The 23,317-nt window shown below is 44.6% G+C and overlaps 1 protein-coding gene across 1 annotated transcript; it reads right to left on the bottom strand.

Annotated features, from left to right (window-relative positions):
* Positions 1 to 12,569: 12,569 nt before the first annotated feature.
* On the bottom strand, positions 12,570 to 22,724 carry LOC122126603 (purine nucleoside phosphorylase). The gene is made up of 6 exons (XM_042701104.1): positions 22,616 to 22,724; positions 18,137 to 18,306; positions 14,581 to 14,684; positions 14,200 to 14,375; positions 13,913 to 14,103; positions 12,570 to 13,204 (listed from the first exon to the last, which is right to left on the bottom strand). The coding sequence occupies exons 1-6, from the start codon at positions 22,624 to 22,626 to the stop codon at positions 12,987 to 12,989; spliced, it is 870 nt and encodes a 289-aa protein (XP_042557038.1). The 5' UTR covers positions 22,627 to 22,724; the 3' UTR covers positions 12,570 to 12,986.
* Positions 22,725 to 23,317: the final 593 nt, after the last annotated feature.

The raw sequence follows: 23,317 nt of genomic DNA, 5'->3' as shown, positions 1-23,317 counted from the left end.
TCTGGGCCTGGGTGCTGTCCCTGAGCTCTTCAGCTCAAGGCTAGAACTCTACCACTTGAGCCACAGCGCCACTTCCAGCTTTTTCTGCTTATGTAGTGTTAAGGAACCAAACCCAGGGCCTCATGAATGCAAGGCAAGCACTCTACCACTGAACCACCTTCCCAGCCCTGGCCTAAATATTTTAATAGAAGGATAAAATATTAAAACACTTGGAAAGTAAGCCCTATAAAAGTGATTTTTCCAAGACAGGAAGCAGATATGACCCAACCCAACACCATCTTAACTGGTAAGGAGGGGTCCTATAAACTGGAGCAGCTTGCTCCTTCCCCAAGTTTATATTAAGATGTTGCAATGGAAACCCTATAAGGGCTGGGCCCTAGTTGCTCAGGAGGCTAAAATCTGAGAATCAGGGTCCCAAACCAACTAGGGGAAGGAAACCCATGAGACTCTTACCTCCGATTAACTATCAAAAAAAAGGCACAAGTGGCTCAAGTGATAGAACACCAGCTGTGAGTGAAAAGGCTGAGTTCAAGTTAGTGCCTGTGCATGCATGAGAAAGTCACCAGGTGGGCTTTGGGCTCACTTGCTGGCAGCAAACAGTCAAGTAGAGGATGGGGAACCTCCTTGGGTGGTGCCATCCTAGGCAATGCCTGCCTCTGGAGAGCACCTGGGCAGACTTACCCTGCAGGGCTGTTGCTCTCTGCCCTGGCAGTGCTTCTGAGCACCCTGCTGGTGGGCGTTCGTGGGTTGGGTAGAGGGCTGGGGGGGGGGGGGTGGGTACTTTCTCTCCAGGACTCCCTGCAATCTGCTAGTTTCCAGATCCTCCACCTGACACCAATGACCAAGCCCTGTGCCACACCTTCACCACCCCAGTACTGCTGCTCAGGCTAGAACAAGGCTCCACCCGTCCCAGCAACTTAGCTTGCCTGTCCTGTCACTTGCCATCCTCCTATTTTGATTATTTTTCTATTTCTTTACATCTGCATTTGTTTGTAGTCTGACTCCCCTAAAGTAAACACTACGACTGCAGGAACATTGTTTTATTCTCCACATCCCTAACCCCTAACCCATTAGAGTAAATGAATAAGCAACCTCTTCAAGTACTCATTTCCCCTACTGGGCAGCCTAGAAAGATGCAAGTCGGGGAAGGGGAGGAGGGCTGTCTGGAACATTGGAAAGCTTGGAACTTCTTCAAGGATTTATGGGAGAAAACACTTTATATGTCATGGATTGCAGTTTTTGCATCTGTATGTATAGAGGTGTATGCATATTTCCTAGTAGTTCTTGTGCCTGTATATGTGTGCATGCATACATATGCCATCCTATCAGCTCTGTGGGGTTTTTTAGTACTTTTTTTTTTCATACTACTAGTGGTACCTCTCTATTTCGGAGGGAGGAGAGAAGTTGGCATCCTAGGAAACTAAATGTTCTTCAACAAGCCTAAAAATTTCAAACACACTTACAATGTTACATTTCAGGGGTTTCATGGGCTCCTTAACATCTTAGCTATGATATCATATATATATACATATATTCAAGATACATATATGTATATGTATGCATATACATATAAATGCATGTATGTATGTGTGTATATGTGTCAGGCACCAGAGGCTCACTTGTAATCCTAGCTACTCAGGAGGCTGAGATCTGAGGATTGTTGTTCAATGCCAGCCCAGGTAGGACAACCCATGGGATTTATCTTTGAGGAACCACCAAAAAGCCAGAAATGGAACTGTGGCTTAGTGGTAGAGGGCTAGCTTTGAGCAAGAAAGCTCAGAAACAGTGCTCAGGCCCTGAGTTCCAGCCCCAGGATTGGGACACACAAAAACAATAGTAATGACATCAAAAAGCAACTCCTGAACAAAATGTCATCTTCATTATTCACAATTGTTGTTAAATGATTCTCAAACTTTGTTTAACTGAGTTGGCAGTAGCTATATATTGTTTCTTTGGTGATACAATAAGGTTGATGGGAGCTGAAACTGACCTTAACATCTAATAGGACATCTAATAGAACATTGAATAGAACAGGATCAGAGTCACATTATAGTTCTATGAATCTTTATTAATTTATTGCCTTACTAGGATTTCAATTTAGGGCCTGACCTCACACTTGCTCAGCTGGTACTTGAGTCATGATTCTAGCTTGGATTTTTGCTTATTATTTTTGGAGATGGTGTTTTGAAAACTTTTCTACCCAAGCTGGCTTCAAACCAGAATCTTTCCGATCTCAGGTAGTATTACAGACATGAGCCATAAGCATCTAGCTTCAACTGCTCTTTTGTTATAGATTACAGCAGAAGTTCAAGTAGAAACAATTTAGAACAAAATTGGAAAAGGAAAAACCATTATCAAAATCAAATGGTTTATAGACAAAATAACATTCACATAAGCCCAAATCACATTTGTGTATACACACACACACACACACACACACACACGAAAAGAGAAAAAATATAAGAAAACATAAAAAGGAGGAGAATCAAAGCAACCCTCAAAGAATGGACAAGTAAATTCTCAAGGAACAATGGAAAGTAATATCAGAACAGGAGTCCAGGTTCTGGCCTGAAAACAAGAGAGTAAAGGCAGATGAACCTTGAAAAGTATTAGTATGCCAAAATTAAAATGAGGTAGATTATACACAGCACATTTTCCACTTGCATTAAAATCTAAATTTTCAATAACTGAAAAATGAGGTAGTTATTCACAAAAGATGTCTGACAGAAACTAAACACAATTATAAAAAGCATAGATCAATTTGCATCTTAAAAAAAGTGAGAGCAGGGCGCCGGTGGCTCACACCTGTAATCCTAGCTACTAAGGAGGCTGCGACCTGAGGATCACAACTGACAAAAAAGAAAAGAAAAGAACGGCTAGGAATGTGGCTTAGTGATAGAGTGCTTGTCTAGCATGCATGAGGCCCTGGGTTCAATTCCTCAGTAACTCATAAACAGAAAAAGCTGGAAGTGGCACTGTGGCTCAAGTGGTAGAGTGCTAGCCTTGAGTAAAAGAAGTCTAGGCCCTGAGTTCATGCCCTGGGACTGGCAAAAAGAAAAAGATGAAAGAAAAGAAAAGAAAAGCTTGGTGCCAGTGGCTCATTCCTATAATTCTAACTAGTCTAGAGACAGTGATTGTAAGAATTTAAGAAAACATCTCAACAGAAAAATCTGAGTATGGTGGTTCTCACATGCCATTCTAACTTCTGTTGGAAGTATAAATATGAGGACAGATATCCAGGCAAGCCAGGGCAAAAAGTGAAAACTTATCTCAAAAAATAATCATTATAGCTGAGTTCTAGCAGCTCATTCCTGTAATCCAGCTATTTAGGAGGTTGAGATCTGAAGAGTTTCAATTGGAAACCAACACAGGAAGAAAAGTTCATCTCCAGTCAACCAGCAAGACCAAACAGGAGGCATGGTAGATCACCAACTGTGAGCAAGAAAGCTGAAAAATATTGAGAGGCTCTCAGATTAAAATAAATAAAGTCTTCACATTTGCTAAGCAAAGCCTAGCAAGCCCCAGTACCACCAAAAAAGAGCAAGATGCAGAACAGTGCATATGATAAGAGAAGAAAAAACTCAAATTTTATATTTGTTTATATTTTCAAAAATACAGGCAGAACGCATTAGAAGTGGCTCTAAGGGATGGAGGAAGTAAAAACCAATGAAGGGCCAGGTGCCAGTGGCTCACACCTGTAATCCTAATTACTCAGGAGACTGAGCTCTAAGGATTGCAAAGCCAAAAAATCCATGAGATTCTTATCTCAAACTAACCAGCAAAACTAACTGGAAATGAAAATGGTTCAAGTGGTAGAGTGGTAGCCTTGAGTAGTGTAAAAGCTCAAGGACTGTGCCTAGGCCCTGAGTTCAACACCCCTCCCCCTCCTCCACACACACACACACACCAATGAGGAATAGGGCTTTTCACTCCACCGATTCTATATTACTTGTTGTTTTTTAAAACTATGTATCACCCATTCAAACTAAAACCCATTTTAAACTAAAAAGAAAATGGAGCTATTAATTTAATTGTGGTTTGTTTAATTAAAAATAGACATTGTATTTTGTTTGTTGTTCGGTGCTGGGAACGAAAACTACAGTATGGCTTTTTGTATACTAGGCAAGCTCTATATCACTGCTCTACACTCTTAGCCCCTAGACATATTTTATTATTTATTTATTTATTTATTGTCAGTCCTGGGGCTTGAACAGGCTTGGGTGCTGTCCCTGTGCTCTTCAGCTCAAGGCGAACACTCTACCACTTGACCCACAACGCCACTTCTGGTTTTCTAGTGGTTTATTGGAGATAAGAGTCTCACAGACTTTCCTGCCCAGGCTGGCTTTGAACCGTGATCCTCAGATCTCAGCCTCCTGAGTAGCTAGGATTACAGGCATGAGCCACCAGCGCCCGGCCATATTTTATTTTTTTGTGTGTATGTTTTTGTACTGGTACAGAGGCTTGAATACAGGGCCTTGAGCTCTCTCTTGGTTTTCCCCATTGAAGGATAGAGCTCTAGGGCTGGGAAGTTGGCTCAGTGGTAGAGTGCTTGCCTTGCTATACCTGAGGCCCTTGGTTCGATTCCTCAGCACCACATAAGAAAAAAGCCAGAAGTGGCGCTGTGGCTCAAGTGGTAGAGCGCTAGCCTTGAGCTGAAGAGCTAAGGGACAGCGCCCAGGCCCAGAGTTCAGGCCCCACGACCGGACCCAAAAAAAAAAAAAAGGATAGAGCTCTACAACTTAAGCCACAGATCCACTTCTGATTAGTTTTGTTAGTTAATTGGAGATAAGAATCTCATAAACTTTTCTGCTAGAGCTGGACCAGCTTGAGTAGCAAGGATTACAGGTGTAATCCACTGGTATCCATCTTCCTCTGACTTCCTTAGATATTATATTTTAAATACTGAAAAATTAGGTCAATATTCTAAGTCTGGGTTTAAAAAAGAATTAGGGAGCAAGAAATTGGTGGCTCATGACTGAAATCCTAGCTACTTAGTGCTAGGTGTGCCCAGGAAAAATGGCCCCTTCTCCATTCTTTTCCTGGGTGCCCAGGTGGCCCCTTCCCTAGAAGCCCCGACCCAGCATTCCTAAACCAAATAACTGGCACACCTCGGGGCAGTTACCTCCCCTTTCTCTGAGGTAACATCCTAGACCACCCAGCCTCCTTTGTACCTTGGGAGGTCCCCACATGTGTGGCTACTCCTCCTCCTCAACCTCTCCCTACATTAACCCCAATCCTGCCAGAAGTCACACCTTCTTCTTCCCTTCTCTTTCCTTCCTCTCTCCTCATGCCTCCATCTTGTGTGGCATTATGCAGTATGCTCTCCCCCTCAATATACTCTTTTCTGCCTGAACCACGTGGTGGTTTCCTTTCTGCTAAAACTTACACTTAGTAGTCTGAGATCTGAGAATAGCAGTTTAAAGCCAGCCCAGTATCCCTCGCCCACCCCACACAGAAAGAGACAGAGAATAGGGCAAAGTTGGGCGCTGTAAAGTTATTGATACAAGAAATATTGGTTGGAAAAGAAGGAACTCTTTTTTTCCTCCCAACGACAGGAAGATCACAGATAAGAGGATCTTGGCAAAGTTTTGCTTTTTTTTTTTTTTTGTCCTCGGGGCTGGAACTCAGGGCCTAGGCCATGTCTGTACGCATTATGCCCGTTTGGCCCTCAGCTCCACCCAGACCTGAGTTCCTCCCTGCCCTGGAGTTCCTGCCATACAGCTGGCCCCTCCCTCTCTCTGCCCAGACCCACCTGAACGTCCATCTACCTCACTTCCTAACCCCCAGATCCTGCTGCTACCTGTACCATGGGCACTCTCTCTCTCCGGGGGAAATATGGCTCCTCTAATAAACCTTGTAATAATCTTTCTCCTGTGCCTGCCTGCCTGCCTCTGCATGGTCCCCTGGCATGGATGTGATAGATCCTTTCAATGTCCCTTACAGCTTTTCCCATTCAAAGCTTGTGCTCTACCACTTGAGCCACAGTGTTACTTCCAGTTTTTCTGCTTATGTGGTGCTGAGGAATCGAACCCAGGGCCTCATGCATGCAAGGCAAGCACTCTACCACCGAATTATCTTCCCAGCTGCCCACCCCCCCCCCCCCCATCTCTGGCTTTTTAGAGGTTCATTGATTATAATTCCAGAGACTTGTGAAGGAAGGGGCAACACTGTCCAAAAAGAATTGTACTCATAGGTGGGCGCTGGTGGCTCATGCCTGTAATCCTAACTAGTCAAGAGGCTGAGATCTGAGGATCTCCGTTCAAAGCCAGTCCTGGCAAGAAAGACTGTGAGACTCATTTCCAATAAACCACCAGAAAACTGGAAGTGGCACTGTGGCTCAAGTATTAAGCACTAGCCTTGAGCTGAAGGGTTGAGGGACAGTGCCCAGGCCCAGAGTTCAAGCTCCACAACTGACAAATAATAATAATTTTACTCATTACCTGACTTATGAAATGGTAGCCCCTCTTTACATCACTTTAAGAATAACAATAAAGGGCTGGGAAGGTGGCTCGGTGGTAGAGCACTTGCCTTGCATGCCTGAGGCCCTGGGTTCGATTCCTCAGCACCACATAAGCAAAAAAGAAAAAAGCCGGAAGTGGTGCTGTGGCTCAAGTGGTAGGGCGCTAGCCTTGAGCTGAAGAGCTGAGGGACAGCGCCCAGGCCCAGAGTTCAGTCCCCATGACCGGACCCCCCCCCCAAAAAAAAGAATAACAATAAAGGGGCTGGGAAGGTGGCTCAGTGGTAGAGTGCTTGCCTTACATGCATGAGGCCCTGAGTTCGACTCCTCAGCACCACATAAGCAAAAAAAAAAAAAAAAAAAAGCCGGAAGTGGTGCTGTGGCTCAAGTGGTAGAGCGCTCGCCTTAAGCTGAAAAGCTGAGGGACAGCGCCCAGGCCCAGAGTTCAGGCCCTACGACCAGACCCCCCCCCCAAAAAAAAAACAAAAACAAAAACAAGAATAACAATAAAATTGTATTTAAAACCAAAACAGAAAAACCCACAAGAATTTCAGAGACTTTCCTACCCAGGCTGGCATTGAACCACAATCCTTAGATCTCAGCCTCTTGGGTAGCTAGGATTACCAGTGTGGGCAACTAACCCCAGCTTATTATATTTTATTATCATCAATTAGTTATACAAGAAGGCTTCATTTTGACATCTATGTATGCATACATTGCATCTTGAGCAGACTCACCTCCTTCAGTCACTCTCCCTCATACCCTCCCCTTCCCAAACCAATATCAAGAAGCTTCATTTCCCCATTTTTACATATTTACATAACTTATTTTGATCATATTCACCCTCTCCATTCCCCTTCCCACCTTGAAGTATTAGCCACACCCCAGACAGGACTTGTTTCACATTCCTAACACTTACTTTTGTTAAGCTGGTTAATCATTTTGATATGCTAAGTCATTAGAATTCCTGAGTTTGCCTGTGACATTTCTGTCATGACCCTTTCACACATCATCCCTGATTCAAGTCTCACTAATCCGTTTACATCTCCCACTCCCTCAATTGTTCTCTTTTGAATTCCTGCAGCATAGATCATTAATACTTAGCATATGCTACTTTTCACACTTTGTATTCTTTTCAACTTAAGGCTTACTTCCTCTCCATTCATGTAGAAAAAGACAGTTCTAACCAATGACAATAAAATATATAGAAGCTGAGAGCTCATGCCTGTAATCCTAGCTGCACAAGAGGCTGATATCTTAGGATAGCAGTTTGAAGCCAGCTCCAGATAAGAAAGACCAGGAGACTCTAATCTCCAATTAACCAACAAGAAGCTGGAAGTGGAGCTGTGTGGCAACCTAAAGCAGAAAAGCCAATGAGTTCGAGCCCCACTATACACATACCCACCCACCCCCCCCACCCCCCCCCCACACAGAGTGTACTAGAAAGACTAGTAGTAATTAGGAGCTGTGGAAGGTAGAACTAACAGCTTTATTGCATATATATAGTGGGAGAAGGGTGTGTCCTAGGGCTTGAATTCGGGGTCTGAGTGCTCTCCCTGAGCTTTGGAGCCAGAGCTCCACAGCTCCAGACTAACTTATTTGTTGCTTTTTTTTTTTTTTTTTGTCAGTCGTGAGGCTTGACCTCTGGGCCTGGGTACTGTCCCTCAGCTCTTCAGCTCAAGGCTAGCACCCTGCCACTTGAGCCACAGTGCCACTTCCAGCTTTTTTGCTTATGTGGTGCTAAGGAATTGAACCAGGGCCTCATGCATGAAGGCAAGCATTCTACCACTGAGCCACCTTCCCAGCCCCTCCAGACTAGCTTTGAACCACAATCCTCAGATCTTAGCCTCTCCAGGAACTAGAATTATAGGCATGAGCCACTGGCACCTGGCCCAAGCATGCTGTTGTAATCAATTTATGCTTTCAGTTTGCTCTGGTTTTTTTTTTTTTGGGTCCGGTCATGGGGCCTGAACTCTGGGCCTGGGCACTGTCCCTCAGCTCTTCAGCTCAAGGCTAGTGCTCTACCACTTGAGCCACAGCACCACTTCCGGCTTTTTTCTTATGTGGTGCTCAGGAATCGAACCCAGAGCCTCAGGCATGCAAGGCAAGTGCTTTAACCACTGAGCCACCTTCTCAGCCCCCTGGTTTTATTTATTTAATACCAAGGTTTAATACTTGCCTAATGCTTGCTCTACTGACACTTCATTATTTTTTTCGGTCGTGAGACTTGAACTCTGGGCTTGGGTGCTGTCTCTGCGCTTTTCAGCTCAAGGCGAGTGCTCTACCACTTGAGCCACAGCACCACTTCCAGTTTTCTAGTGGCTTATTGGAGATAAGAGTCTCTAGGACTTTCCTGCCCAGGCTGGCTTTGAACCTCGATCCTCAGATCTCAGCCTCCTGAGTAGCTAGGATTACAGGCGTGAGCCACCAGCGCCCGGCTGACACTTCACTTTTTACTGGTTATTCTGGAGATGGAGTCTCTGGTTTTTGTGCTCCTGCTGGCCTCAAAATGTAATCCTCTAAATCTCAGCTTTCTAAATAGCTAGGCTCCCGGCTTTAATACAACCTTTATAAGAAAAAGAATTGAAGATAATTGGTCTTTATCTAAGTACTTATAAAATAAAAAAAAAAACTTGCTGATTCTGAAAAGTTAAAAAAATGCTTCTAAATATTCCACCTAAGGATTTCTGGCATGTATTTTCCAAGTGGCACCATTCAGGGTTCCTGATAGGTAGGAAAGATAAGAACCAAATGCAGCCCACCTCTCACCTCCCATTAGCTTTCTGCCCAAATCTCATGCCCATTTTACTCACCCCACTTATGACAATTATCCACAAGCATGCCTGTGCTACTCACAAGTCTGTTTTGGATTATCTTGTGAAATCCACTTCCTGAAATCCCTCAAGACTAAATTTAGGAGCTGGGGGTATAGCTGGTTCAGTCTCTGGCAATGCAACACACAGACACACAGACACACAGACACACAGACACACACACACACACACACACACACACACACGTGTTTTCTTCTTTTTCTTTTTTCTTTTTTTTTTTTGTCAGTCATGGGTTTGAATTCTGGGCCTGGGTGCTGTCCCTGAGCTCTTCAGTTCCAGGCAAGTGTTCTACCACTTGAGCCACAACACCACTACATATGAGTTTTCTATGGAACTTTTTCTAGCCAATATGATATATGTAAATTAATCTCTTTTGGAGTCCAATGATTTTTACCTATTTCTCCTCTCTGTCTCTGTCTCTGTCTCTGTCTGTCTCTCTGGTACTAATGGGGCTTGAACTACACTAACCTCCTTGGCTATGCATCTGTATATGTATGTGTGTTCCAGTCCTGGGACTTAAACTCAGATCCTGGCATTGTACCTGAACTTTTGTGCTCAAAGCTAGCATGCTGCAACTTCAGCCACAGCTCCACTTCCAGCTTTTTGGTAATTAATTGGAGATAAGGTTCATGGACTTTCCTGCCTGAGATACCTTTGAACCATAATCCTAGATCTCAGCCTCTTGAGAAACCAAGATTACAGGTGTGAGCCAATAATGTCCCACAGCCTAATCATCTTTTAATAACAAAGTGGGGGTGGGGGTGGGGAGAGCCTCTGATAGTGAAGATGGCTTGTATAATATGGGAGACAGGAAGCTTTTTTTTTTTTTTGGTGTCCATGCTCAAGATCTGAATTCTGTCTCTTAGCTTTATGCACTCAAGGTTGGCTCTCTACAACCTGAGCCAGAACCCCACTTTCAGCATTTTGGTGGCTCACTACTATAATCCTAGCTATTCAGGAAGCTGAGATCTGGGGATCACAGTTCAAAGCCAGCCCAGTCAGGAAGTCTGTAAGATTATCTACAATTAACTACCAAAAAGGCTGAAAATTGAGCTGTGACCCAAGTGGTAGTGCTAGCCTTCAGCAACAAAAGCTTGGGGACAGTGCCCTGGCCTGAGTTCGAGCCTCAGGACATGTGTGTGCATGCACACACATGCACGCACGGGCACGCACGGGCACGCACGGGCACGCACGGGCACGCACGGGCACGCACACAAATTCTCAAACTTTCCTCCCTGGGCAGGCTTTGAACCTTGATCCTCAGATCTCAGCTTGGTTTACATGTACTTTTTTGTTGTTTGTGTTGGTTGTGGGGCCTGAACTCTGGGCCTGAGCACTGTCCCTCAGCTCTTGAGCTCAAGGCTAGCACTCTACTACTTGAGCCACAGCACCACTTCTGGCTTTTACTGCTTATGTGGTACTGAGGAATCAAACCCAGAGCCTCATGCATGCAAGGCAAGCACTCTACCACTGAGCCACCTTCCCAGCCTCCTACATGTACTTATATCATACAAGCCTTACAAATGATTTCTAAGACTGGGCACCAGTGGCTCATGCTTGTAATCCTAGCTACTCAGGAGGCTAATATTTGAGGACTGATATTTGAAGATTATGGTTCAAAGCCAGCCCAGGCAAACAAATCCATGAGATTCTTATCTCCAACTAACTAGCAATTTTTAAGGCAAAAAATTAGAGGTGTGGCTCAAGTGATAAGAGTGCCAGCTTTCTTTTTAAGTGTATCTGAAGAACATAGGGTACTTGAGGACCATTTTTCATATTCTCAACTTAGCATTGCTAAATGCTCTAGACATTCTATGACAATGGGACAGAAATCTCTGTAAGCCATCTCATCAGATGAACAAGTTATAGCCACATAGTTATCTGAATGATGTACACATTCATCTCTTAATGAGCTCTCAGTGATAACGGGTGCTAAAAGATTACCAAAAGGGCAGAGGAGAGTTTTAGTGGAGGTGGAGGCAGAAGAAACTGATGAGAGGAAGAATAGCATCTGGGCAATTACAGGATGCAGGATGGTTTTTCTTTGGGCTGGGCTCAGCTAAGTAGGTCAATTACTCAACAAAAGAGTTCTCGAAAGCTTCCTTTCCAAACTGGGCACCAGAGACTCATATCCATAATCCTAGCTGCTCCAAAGACTGAGATCTGGAGATCATGGTTCAAGGCTATTCCAGGCAGGAAACTCCATGAGGCTTTTGTCGCTAATTAAGCACTAAAATGACAGAAGTGTGGGTATGGCTCAAGTAGGAGTGCCTTGAGTGAAAAAGCTAAGGGGCAGCACCAGGCCAACACAGGCAGCCCTAGTACTAATACAAGGGGGAGGGGGGGGAAGCTTCCTGTCTAAAATGTCTCTTCCATATTATACTACTAACAAAGAAGATGGCATCACTATTGGAGACTCACTCCACTCTGTCTTTTCTTAAAAGATACACAGCCTAGGAGGGAGGAGGTGTCATTTGCAAACATGCCAGCCAGCTGAATGCAAGCAGAAAGCACAGTAAAACAACAAAGCAATGCCTGAATGTTGCATCACAGGCAGCTTTTGGCCAAGCCAATGTGAAAGGACTAGAGCCCAGAAATTGGCAGAATAAGAGTTGCTCAAATGGAAACAATTGCTTCATACTTCACAGGTTTGACTAAGGCTGGTAGGAGGGATCTAGTCAGCAGTGGAGTGCCTGGCGGCAGACAAAGCGGTACTTGTTCACTGCTCCCTCAGGAGGGAGTGATGGAGAGGACTGCATAATGAGCTAATGGGAGAAAAAGAGTAGTCAAAAGAAAAGAAAATTAGAGGCTTAGTAAAGAAATGGCAATAGAGTAGCTGCTGATCTCCGTGAAGTTCAGATATTCATGAAGAAGTGAGACAAATAGAAGGCAAGGGACATAAACAAGACTGGTCTTCAAAAGTGGTTGGATGCAGAAGTCAGGCTTTCCTTGTTGTGCAATGACTTTCCTCTGTCTTCCACTGCTTTTGGTCTCCTTATCCCAGTTTTAATCTTCTAGTATGAGAAGTAAACATATAACCAGTCAGTGTGCTGAGATCTGAGGGCTGCAGTTCAAAGCCAGCCTAGATAAGAAAGTCCTAGCAAAAAGATGAAAGTGGAGAATAGATCAAGTGATAGAGTTCCAGCTTTGAGCAAAAAAGCTAAAGGACAGTATCCAGACTCAGAGTTCAAAACAAACCAACCAACATGTAGTCTCATAGCCTTTCATGCCAAGCTTGGTTTATGCCTTAGCTTCACCCAAATTGCACAAAAATGAAGACATTTCATCTCTTTATTCAAAACATGACAGTGCTAAATAAAAGTCCAAGAGGCATTAGGCTGATCTTTGGTCCAGAGAAGTAGAATTGAGCTGCTCAGGATCAGAGGGCACAAAGTTAGAAGTTCAAAGGTGAACACCCAATCATGGGGAGATCCTAGGTGTGGTAGGGCATGGGCTCAGCTGTTACAGGGCAGGGCAGAGGTTCAAACAAACTGCTGAGAAGGCAACTCTGCAAGAGGATGTGTTCTGGAATGGTCTAGGGATGACAAGTGGGGAAGGGAAGGTCAAGGCTATGGTCCTCATCTTTCCTTCCAGCTACTACCTAAAGGAAGAGGCACACAACTCCAGCAAGGGGCCAGAATAGGTGGTAGCTATTTGGATCCAGTCAGTAAAGCACCAAACCTCTCCAGAGCTGGTCAGCTGGTATTGCTAGGGAGAGGAATGCTGTCCATAAGGAAGAAGACAAATTGTTCCAATTTCTTTGCAGCTTGTTTTCCAGCCTCTAGTACTTCCTCATGATTGGCCTTCTCCAAATTTTCATAATCCATGATGACCTTATTAGTGATGAGTGAGAAGCCAAAGACTCGAAGTCCACAGTGTCGAGCAACTATCACTTCTGGCACTGTGCTCATTCCTAACAGGGAAAAAGAGAAAGCCGCTGTTAGAAACCTCAAATTATTTTTTCCCCTAATTCTCTCTGTGTGTGTGTGTGTGTGTGTGTGTGTGTGTGTGTGTGTGTGTGTGTGTGTGTGTGTGTGTGTGTGTGTGTGTGTGTGTGTGTGTGTGTGTATGTTGGTAGAGTACCGGGGCTTGAACTTAAGAGTCTCATTTGTCTTGCTCACTCATGTCTGGAACTTCACCACCTGATCCACACCTCCAGCTTCACTTAAAGATGGAATCTCATGGACTGGCTTAGAACCATAATCTTCCATGAATCAGGCCTCAGCTGGATTCACACTGATTCTCCAGATCTTAGCCTTCTGAGAGTGGCTAGGATTTTAAGAATGAGCCTCCAGGGGCTGGGAAGGTGGCTCAGTGGTAGAGCACTTGCCTTGCATGCCTGAGGCCCTGGGTTCGATTCCTCAGCACCACATAAGCCAAAAAAATTTTTAAAAAGCCGGAACTGGTGCTATGGCTCAAGTGGTAGAGTGCTAGCCTTGAGCTGAAGAGCTGAGGGACAGCGCTCAGGTCCAGAGTTCAGGCCCCACGACCAGACCCAAAAAAGAATGAGCCTCCAGTGCCTGGCTCAGATCCTCTTGTAGTCCAACTTTGTTATCTACTCCCATCAAAGCTACTTTACCAGATCCCTCACCCAAACCACCAGCCAAATTCCTTTTCTCACCAACAGCATCTGCTCCTAGGCTCTGCAGCAGGCGACACTCCGCAACAGTCTCAAAGCTGGGGCCCGCCAACATCACATAGGTCCCTTCCTGAAGCTCTCGCTGCTCCCCCATTTGTTTCCAGGCGCTCAGAGCCTTCTGCCTCATACTGCGGTCATAAGCATCAGACATGGCAGGGAAACGAACTCCAAACCTAGGGCACAACTTGGATTTAGATGAGCTCTCCCCCATCTGCTAGATAAGCCCTTAAACCCCACACATCTAAAAACAAAGAAACAAAGATTCATACCGTTCATCATTAGGCCCTTGGAGAGGGTTCTGACCACAGAAACCAGGCAAGTTGATGTGATCACGGATCAGCATGATATCTCCAACCTCAAACTTGGGGTTCAGCCCTCCAGCTGCATTTGTGACCACCAAGGTATCCACACCCAGGAGGCAGAAAACCCTTATTGGGAATGTCACCTTAAAAGGAAAAAGATTAGAGTTTGGTCAAGGTTGAGAGCCAACCCAGAGCTCATATCCTAGTATTATAAAAATTTCACCCATTTACCTAAAAATATGAAGATTATATATCCTAAAAAAGGAAAAAGGGGGCCAAAAAACTACCTAGCCCAAATAAGTTTTCCCTCTTCTTTCAGATTAAACCAGTCCTATGGCCCTGATTTACCTTCCAGAGAGGGTAGCCTTCATACATGTGAAACCTGCCCTTCATCATCACGCAAGTTCTGCCATTCAGGATCCCAAACACCAGTCGGCCAGCATGACCTGGAACTACATGCAAAGAAAAATGAAAGGATTAGGCTTTCCCCCCACTGAGACTGGACTTAAACTCAAGGCCCTCTCCCTCTACCACAGAGAGCCACAGATCCATTCCCAACCTTTGGCTGTTTAATTGAAGATAAGCTTTTCATGGACTTTCCTGCCTGGGCTGGCTTTGAATCCTGATCTTCAGATCTCAGCCTCCTGAGTAGCTAGGATTACTACAGGTGTGAGCCACTGGCACCCAGCTGCAATTATGCTTTTGCATAAAACACATCCATTAAGTGTTTGCTAAGAGGTACTAGTTACTGTGCTTAACATGTAATGACATCATTAAACAAAATACGGTAAAAAAAAAAAACTTGAGGAGGATTGAAGGCATGGTTCAGCAGTAGAGCACCTGCCTAGCAAATTGGAGGTCTTCAGTTCAAACCCCAGTACTATTGATAAATAAATAGCAAGTTAGTGGAGAGCCAACAACCACAATCATACAGTCCAACTTGAGGTTAAAACTCTGGGGAGAAAGCCCTTTAGCAGAAAATTCCAAAAAATTGAGAAAACCATAGTGCAAGAAAGTATAAATTTGTTAAAGTTGGACTGGGGTGCAGGTGGCTCACACCTATAATCTTAGCTTCCAGAAGCTGAGATCTGGGGTTCTTGGTTCAGAACCAGACCAAATCTTATCTCCAATTAACCAGTACCAAACTAGAGGCATGGCTCAACTGGTAGAGTACCAGCCCTGATGGAAAAAGCTAAATCAGAACAAGAGGCCTTAAGTTTAAGCCCAGTCAATACCAAAAAATATATAAATAAAATAAATAAGTTAGGTGCTGGTTTCTCACACCTGCAGTCCTAGCTACTCATGAGCCTGAGATCTGAAGCTCACCATTCAAAGCCAGTCTGGGCAGACCACCCCCAAGACTCTTATCTCCAATTTACCATCCAAGAAGCCAAAAGTGAAGCTGTGGTTCAAGTGATAGAGAACCATCTTTGAGTAAAAAGGCCATATGAAAGTCCAAGGCCCCAACTTCAAACCACAGTACTGGCACAAAAACAAAGTTGGCAATAATGAATTCGATAATTATAGGTATCTTCCAAAATTTGTCAATTATTTTTCACAGTTCACTTTATTTATATGTATTTTTAATGTACAAAATTTTCAAAATTCTTAAAATGTGTTCTATATTACCCTAGCTAACTGTGTGCCTCCTCACCCCAGTAAGTGAACTCTGTTTCCCAAAGATTAGGCTAACTAAACAAGAAAAGAATCATGTAAGTCCCTTCCCTATGACTCCTCAACAGCCAGGAGGGAATGCATGCTCACATAGGCACATGAGGGATATGAGGGGAACAGGAGTTTTTACATCTGTCCCTCATCTCCTCTAATAGATAGAAAACCTATCCCCTTAGAGAATGCCTGGCCTAGGAGAGGGACAAGAACCAAGAGAAAATGTTGATGGACATTCAGAAATAGAGGAGCCTCTAAAATAATTAAGTTCAAATAAATAAAATACTAGCAATAGAGCAAAGATGACACAGTTAGAAACACCTAAGTGTAATATAAAAGTAAATAAGTTGATAAGCATAAAACTAACTTGCTTATCACTTAGTACAGTGCCCTGTCACTGGAGGCAGTGGCATTGAAGCCAATGTCACTTCTATCTCCCTTAGAGAACTACGCCTTCCCTTGCCTTCCCCTCCTTTCTTTTCATTTTTTTCCTCTAACTCCTGTTCCCACACCTCTCCCTTCTCTAATCTCCTAGAATTGCTCCAAAGGGATTTTATTATTTCATTAAAAGTATTAATTCTAACCGGTGGCTCACACCTGTAATCCTAGCTACTCAGGAAACTGAGATCTGAGGATCAAGGTTCAAAGCCAGCCCGAGCAGGAAAGTCTGTAAGACTCTTATCTCCAATAAACCACTAGAAAATCAGAAGTGGCACTGTGGCTCAAGTGGTAGAGCACTCGCCATGAGCTGAAGAACTGAGGGATAGTGCTCAAGCCCCACAGGACCAACCAAAAAAATAAATAAAAGTATTAACTCTCCAGGGAAAAAGAAAGGAATCTAAAAATTAATAAATAAACCAAGGAAAAAGATATTTGAGAAAAAGCCAAACAAATAAACTACCTTTCCTGTACTTACTTGACCCTGTTTCTCCTGGCCCCTTTCTAAATTTTAGCATAGGAGCTTTCTGGCTGCTGTTAAATTCTAGACAGGCTATCTTCAGAATCTGCTGAAAACAACTGTACCAGGAGAGAATCTACCCTTTTCTCTTTCCAGAGGCTATTACTCAGATTTTATATTAATGCATGATCTAGCCAAGTGCTCAATGGTAGCTCTCACCTGTAATCCTAGCTACTCAATACTGAGATCTGAGGATCAAGGCTTTAGGCCAGCCTGGGCAGAAAAAAAATCCCTGACTCCAATCTCTTAACTAACCAGCTGTGAGTCAAGTACTTGAGTGGCAACCTTAAGTGAAAAAAGCTAAGCAAGAGTGCAAGGCCCTGAGTTCAAGTCTTAGTACCTTAGCGCTGGTATGCATGCATGCATGCATGCATGCATACACACACACACACACAAAATGTTGGTCTGTGTGTTGTTGTTGTGCACCTGCATGTGCCTAGACCTGGGGCTAGAGTTACATGGAAAGTGGCAGAAAGACACTGATTGGAAAGAAGCCTGACTTTGTTTTATTTTTGTGTACTACGGATGGAACTCAGAGCCTCCCAAATGCTATGGGCAAGTGCTCTACCATTGTAATATACCCTTAGCACTGGGAGGATAATATTCTTTTTTCTTTCTTTCTTTTTCCTTTTTGTTAGTCCTGGAGCTTGATACTATAGGCACTGCTTTTTTCATTTAAGCTACAGGCTAGAGGAAATGAGGGGTGTGTAGATGGTGCTGGTAGATGGAAAGAGACACCATGTAAGGAAAGCTATTATACAGCTTCAAAAAGCTCTAAATCAGTAAGCACACGAAAGGAGTCTTCATAGTCTGACACATGTGCCCAGGTTATTATGGGATTTCAGGGGATATTCTTTCTGAAGTCATTGTGATTCATTCTCTCTCTCTCTCCCCTCTCTCTCTCTCTCCCCTCTCCCCCCTCTTTCCCTCTCCCCTCTCCCCCCTCTTTCCCTCTCCCCTCTCTCCTTCACTCCCTCTCTCGCTTTCTCTCCTGGTGTTTGAACTCAGAGCCTGGACATTATCCCTGAACTTCTTCACTCAAGGCTGGTGCTTGACCCATACCTTCTAGTTTTTTTGCTGGTTAATTGAAGATAAGAGTCTCATGGACTTTTCCCACTCAAGATGGCTTTGAACTGTGATCCTCAGATCTCAGCCTCTTGTCCAGCTAGGAATAAAGGTATGAGATACTGGCTCTCAGCCTTTTGTCTTCCTTAGTTGGATTTCACAGAATTCTACCAATGTCCCTCAATTCCATCCCCTGTACCCTTTTGCAAGTACCTGTGCTTTGGGGAAAATTGGGTATCTCAGTGTACTCAAAGGTCTGGGCCTCAGTTAATTTATCAGTCAGACCTCCTAACCCAGAGCCACAGATCACTGCCACTTGAGGTCGGTGCTTGGTTTGAGAGCGAAGCCATTCTGCAGTCTTCTGATAATCTTCATATGTGAAGCTAGGGGATAAAACAAAAAGCAAAATAAATTTTGCTGTTATTCCAAGGGCAACACAGAAGACCTTCAGTGCAGAAAGGCTGAAGCATCATGGTTCATCATGGTGCTTTAAGAAGGAGCAGGGAAAGTCTGTTAACCAACCCATCCACAGCCCCTTGCATTTCAATAAGGCTCACTAAAAGTCTGACATGAAGCTCCCTCCATTCTAAAGCCTGGCAAAAGCGAATGAAACGTTTCCACTAACAACCTCAAAATGCATACAGTTAACACTGGCATATTTTGTTCTTATTTTTGTGGCGTTAAGGATGGAACTCAGAGGCTCCCAAATGCTATGGGCAAGTGTTCTACCACTGTAATACACCCTGAGCACTGGAAGGTTAATATTCTTTTTTTTTTTTTTTTTGGTCAGTCCAGGGGCTTGAACTCTGGGCTTGGGCACTGTTCCAGTTTTTTCGCTCAAGGAGAGCATTTACCACTTGAGCCACAGCACCACTTCTGGTTTTCTGGTGGTTAACTGGAGATCAGTCTCATGGACTTTCCTGTCTGGGCTGGCTTCAAACTATGATCCTCAGATCTCAGCCTCCTGAGCAGCTAGGATTGCAGGTGTGAGCCACCAGCACCCAGCTAGGTTAATATTCCTTATGTAAAAGATTTAAAGATATTCCAGAGGACTACAATGAAATAATCAAGTCAATGAGATTTAATCTAAGGAGAATGGAATGAAAACTTTATTGAGAGCAAAGATACAATCTTCCTTAGCTACCAATTCCCTAAGGACATTCAAAAATATAGCTATTATTCCTGAAGGCAGGAATAAACCCAATCCTCTTTTGGGTCCTCATCCAATAGCTCCTTCCTCAACTAAATATTAAGAGAGCTAAATTGTTAGTTAGTGCTAGAGATCAAATGCAGGACCTCCCAGACAAGGTAAACACATTCACCACAGCCCCAGCCCTAGCTTTTCTTTACTTGTATACTGTTTTCATTTCAAGCAGCATTTCTCTATGCTCTCCATACTAATCTTGAATTTCTTGACTTCTCCCACCTAGCTGGGACTTTAGGAAAGCTCTTAGTGCTAGATTTTTTAGTTAGCAAGAAAAGTAATAGGAGACTACAGCCTGAGAATCACAAGTTTGAAGTCAGCTTGGGCTGCATATGTAGTTCCAGCTCAGCCTGGGCACGTTACTGTTTCAAAAAAATAGGAGAGGGGGGAGATGGGAGGGAGGAAGGAAAGAAGGAAGCAAGGAAGAAAGGAAAGAAGGAAGGAAGGAAGGAAGGAAGGAAGGAAGGAAGGAAGGAAGGAAGGAAGGAAGGAAGGAAGGAAGGAAGGAAGGAAGGGAGGGAGGGAGAGGAGGGAGGGAGAAAAAAAAGAAAGCGTTAGAACGAGCCAAGTGTTAGTTGCTCAGGCCTATAATTCTTATTACTCAGGAGGCTGAGGTCTGAGAATCAAGGTTTAATTTCAGACCTGAATAAAAGTCCATGAGACTCAACTCTAATTAACCAGCAAAAAGCTAGGAGTGGAGGTTTGGCAAGTAGTAGCATACCAGCCTTGAGCACAGAAACCAAGCCAAGCAAGGTCCTAAGTTCAACAGTACTGGCACAAAAGGGCAGGGGGATGGGGGAATCAGGAGGGAGGGAGAGAAGAAAGAAGGAAAATTTTAAAAAGGAAAGGAAAGGCAATGTGAACTCTCCTAGATCCCTACTTCTGGGATTCTCAGGCTCATACAGACCCTTATCATATAGTATTACAGAGATACTCAAGACCAGAGACTACTATTGCAGGAAAAGCTGACCAAATCTGCATTTGTTATCAAAGGTTAAATTAGGACTGATTGTATAAATTATAATCAGACTTGCTTAAAGTACAAATTAAGCTGGCACAGGTAACTTACACTTATAATCCTACCTACTCAGGAGACTGAGATCTAAGGATCAAGGTTTGAAGCCAGCTTAGGCAAGCAGCCAGATAGAGCTGTGCCTCGAGTGGTAGAGCACTAGCCTTGAGCACAAGAAGCTTAGGAACAGAAGCTTAGGAACAGTACCCAAGCCCTGGCACCAAAACAATAATAATTATAATATTATATTATATATAAGTACATATATTTGTTGTTGTTGTTTTTGTTGTTGTATTACAAGTGTGGTGGCCTGTAATATATACTCCTTGCTACTCTGGAGGCTGAAGCTTGAAGGATCAAAAGTTAAAAACAGCCCAGACAGAAGAGTTCATCTCCAACTATCCAGCAAAACAGCAAGACTGGAGATATAGCCCAAATGGCAGTGTGCCAGCTAGCTGTACCAGAAAATTAAAAACAAAATTCTAGACTTACTCCTACAGATAAAAAAAAAAATTACTGTTTGCTGGGTGCTGATGGCTCACGCCTGTAATCCTAGCTACTCAGGAGTCTGAGATCTGAGGGTCGCGGTTCAAAGCCAGCCCGGGCAGAAAAGCCTGTGAGACTCTTCTCTCCAACTAACCACCAGAAAACTGGAAGTGGCCTGTGGCTCAAATGGTAGAGTGCTCACCTTGAGCTGAAGAACTGAGGGACAACGCCCAGACCCAGAGTTCAAGCCCCACAACCAATCAAAAAAAAAAAAAAAATTACTGCTAGAAGTATAACTCAATGTAACACCTGACCTAGCACTTAGCAAGTACTAGGAATTTGCATCACAGCAAAACAAACAAATGAAAAAACAAGTTTAAAATACTTTTGAAGGGGCTCCAAAGACCTATGGCTCTGTTACATGTGTGGACCTTGACCTTTTTCTCCTGCTTTCCCCACCTGCTTCTGCTTTCCTTCTCTGCCTACTCCTTTCTTTCTCCCTTTGCCCTTTAGGGAGCTAACAGTACCATACACTTACCCAGAAACTCTACAACATTCATAGGAATACCCAGAAACTTTCTTCACAGTTCCAGGTAAATTCCATCACATCCTTCTGAAAAGATTAAGATTGCTATCTCCATGATGAAATTGAGATGTAACAAAACTGAACTAAGGAGGCTTCCAGAGCACATTTAATTCAAGCAGAAGCTTGGGTTGGGGCACACCTATAGTCCCAGGCACTCATTAGATAGTCTTGAGGCCACGTGGAGGAAAACAGACAAAACTGCATAATACACCAGGCCACCCTCAGCAAAGGAGCTAGGTGATGGGAGGGGGTGGGGGTGGGGGCAATACAGCCATAGGTGGTTCCCCACCTATGGTAATAAACCGGTAAAGAAAGAAATGAAGACAGGGGCTGGGAATGTGGCTCAGTGGTAGAGTGCTTGCCTAGCATACTCAGTACCATATAAACAGAAAAAGTTGGAAGGGGTGCTGTGGCTCAAGTGGTAGAATGCTAGCCTTGAGCACAAAGAGGCTCAGCAACAGTGCCTAGGCCCTGAGTTCAAGCCCTAGGACTGGCCAAAAAAAAAAAAAAAGCAGAAATAAATGAAGACAGGAACCCGTAATTCTAGCCACTCAGGAAGCTGAGATCTGAAGATGGTGGTTCGAAGCCTTATCTGTGGAGCTCTTATCTCCAATTAACACTAAAGAGCTGTGCTAGAGTGTCAACCTTGATCGAAAAAAGCTAATTGGACACCCAGGCCCTGAGTTCAAGCCAAGGAAAGATGGGGGGGGTGGGGGGGGACAGGAGAGGTGAGAAGGAGGGAGTAGGGGAGGGACTGAAGATAACATCACCAAGAGGGGCAGGTAAATAAAAGGAAGTGGATGTCTAGCCACCTTTTCATTGGTTTCACGAATACCTGCCCAAAGAATACTTTTCTCCATTTGCAACTGGTTAATCGCACTCAATCTGGAGGGAAGGAAGGAGCTGCCAAAAGAAGCGAGTACTTTCGAATAAAGGAGGAATTTGGAATTTGGGCCCCAAAGAACCTGCCTTTCCCTAGACCCATAGGCTGGGGGTTCACGTAGGCAGAGGAGTCTCCCCCGGAGCGGAGTAGGTGGTCAGCCAGGCTGTCCTCTGGCACCCTTAAGACACTGCACACACGGACACAAGTTGCTTTTAGGAGTGGCTCACGCCGCGCAACCGGTCCCCTTCCTTCCTGCTCTGGCGCCGCCAGCGCGACTCCCTTCCCGCGTGCTCCCGCCCGCGCTGGCCGCCCTGCCATGCTCCTGCCCGCGCTGGCCGCCCTGCCATCCTGTCGCCCTGACCCTGACACCAGGCTCCGTGCCAGGCCTCCCGGTATCTCTAAGGCTAACGCTTCCTCCCGGGACTATAGGGGCCCAGAAAGCCAAGTTCCCAGGTCTCAGCAACAGCCATTTCCCCTCCCCAGGGTCCTTGGAGATAACCCTGGCCCGGTGCCCGCCCTACCGGTCCTCCATGACCAGGCAGATGCTGCTCCCTTCGGCTCTGTGCCGTTCCGCTCCGCTGTGCAGAGCTGCGCGGCGCGGCACTGGATCTGCTCCACACAGTTAAGTGTGCGGATCTCCAGGCGCTGCTTTATAGTCCTAGTCCCGGAGCTGTCAGCCAATGGCAGAAGAGCTCGCGGGCCGGCCCTGTCTCCATGGAGACACACCCTGATTCAGCGTCCTCAGGGCCCAGGCGTAAACCCAACCAGAGTTCTTCTACCAGCCTGACCCTCGCCCCTCCCCCCAACCCCCCCCACCCCCGCATCCAGGCGTGTCCAGCGTTTCATTCTGCACGAGTTCCGGTTCTCAGGGCTGGGCTTTCCATCCTTGGTGGCCCATGAGGAACAGGGCCAGAAAGGTGCCAAACCTACGAACTGTCTAATCTGCAACGCCAATTCAGGGCGGTGTCTACCGCCAACTCTAAAAAATTTAAAAAGAAAAATGTTCAGACTTTAGATCATGCAACTCTAGAATAAAATGAAATGAGTCACAATAGAGGGAGTTGGCCTAATCAAAGTACAATAAATATGAGTCTGGAAATACCTCGGTGAAAACCCTTGAAACAATTAATATAGCTATTTTTAAAAAATGAATTGAGCCAGTATCTGTGTTGCTAGCTCTATACAAAGGAAACAGGGTTGCACTGACAAGAGTGATGGTTTGG

Source organism: Dipodomys spectabilis, unplaced genomic scaffold (assembly GCF_019054845.1).
Source record: "Dipodomys spectabilis isolate Male_0828 unplaced genomic scaffold, ASM1905484v1 ptg000286l, whole genome shotgun sequence".
NCBI classification, from domain to species: Eukaryota; Metazoa; Chordata; class Mammalia; order Rodentia; family Heteromyidae; genus Dipodomys; species Dipodomys spectabilis.
The sequence above is the reverse complement of the archived record's forward strand: the minus strand, read 5'-3'. Positions and strand labels throughout refer to the sequence as shown.

What these genes read in the sequence shown, in the direction of transcription:
- LOC122126603 (XM_042701104.1), bottom strand. An exon ending in CAATTTTCCCCAAAGCACAG is followed by an intron (nt 14,685 to 18,136) that starts GTACTTGCAAAA and finishes CTTTGCATGTAG; the next exon opens with TTCCAGGTCATGCTGGCCGA. An exon ending in AAGGCTACCCTCTCTGGAAG is followed by an intron (nt 14,376 to 14,580) that starts GTAAATCAGGGC and finishes TTTCCTTTTAAG; the next exon opens with GTGACATTCCCAATAAGGGT.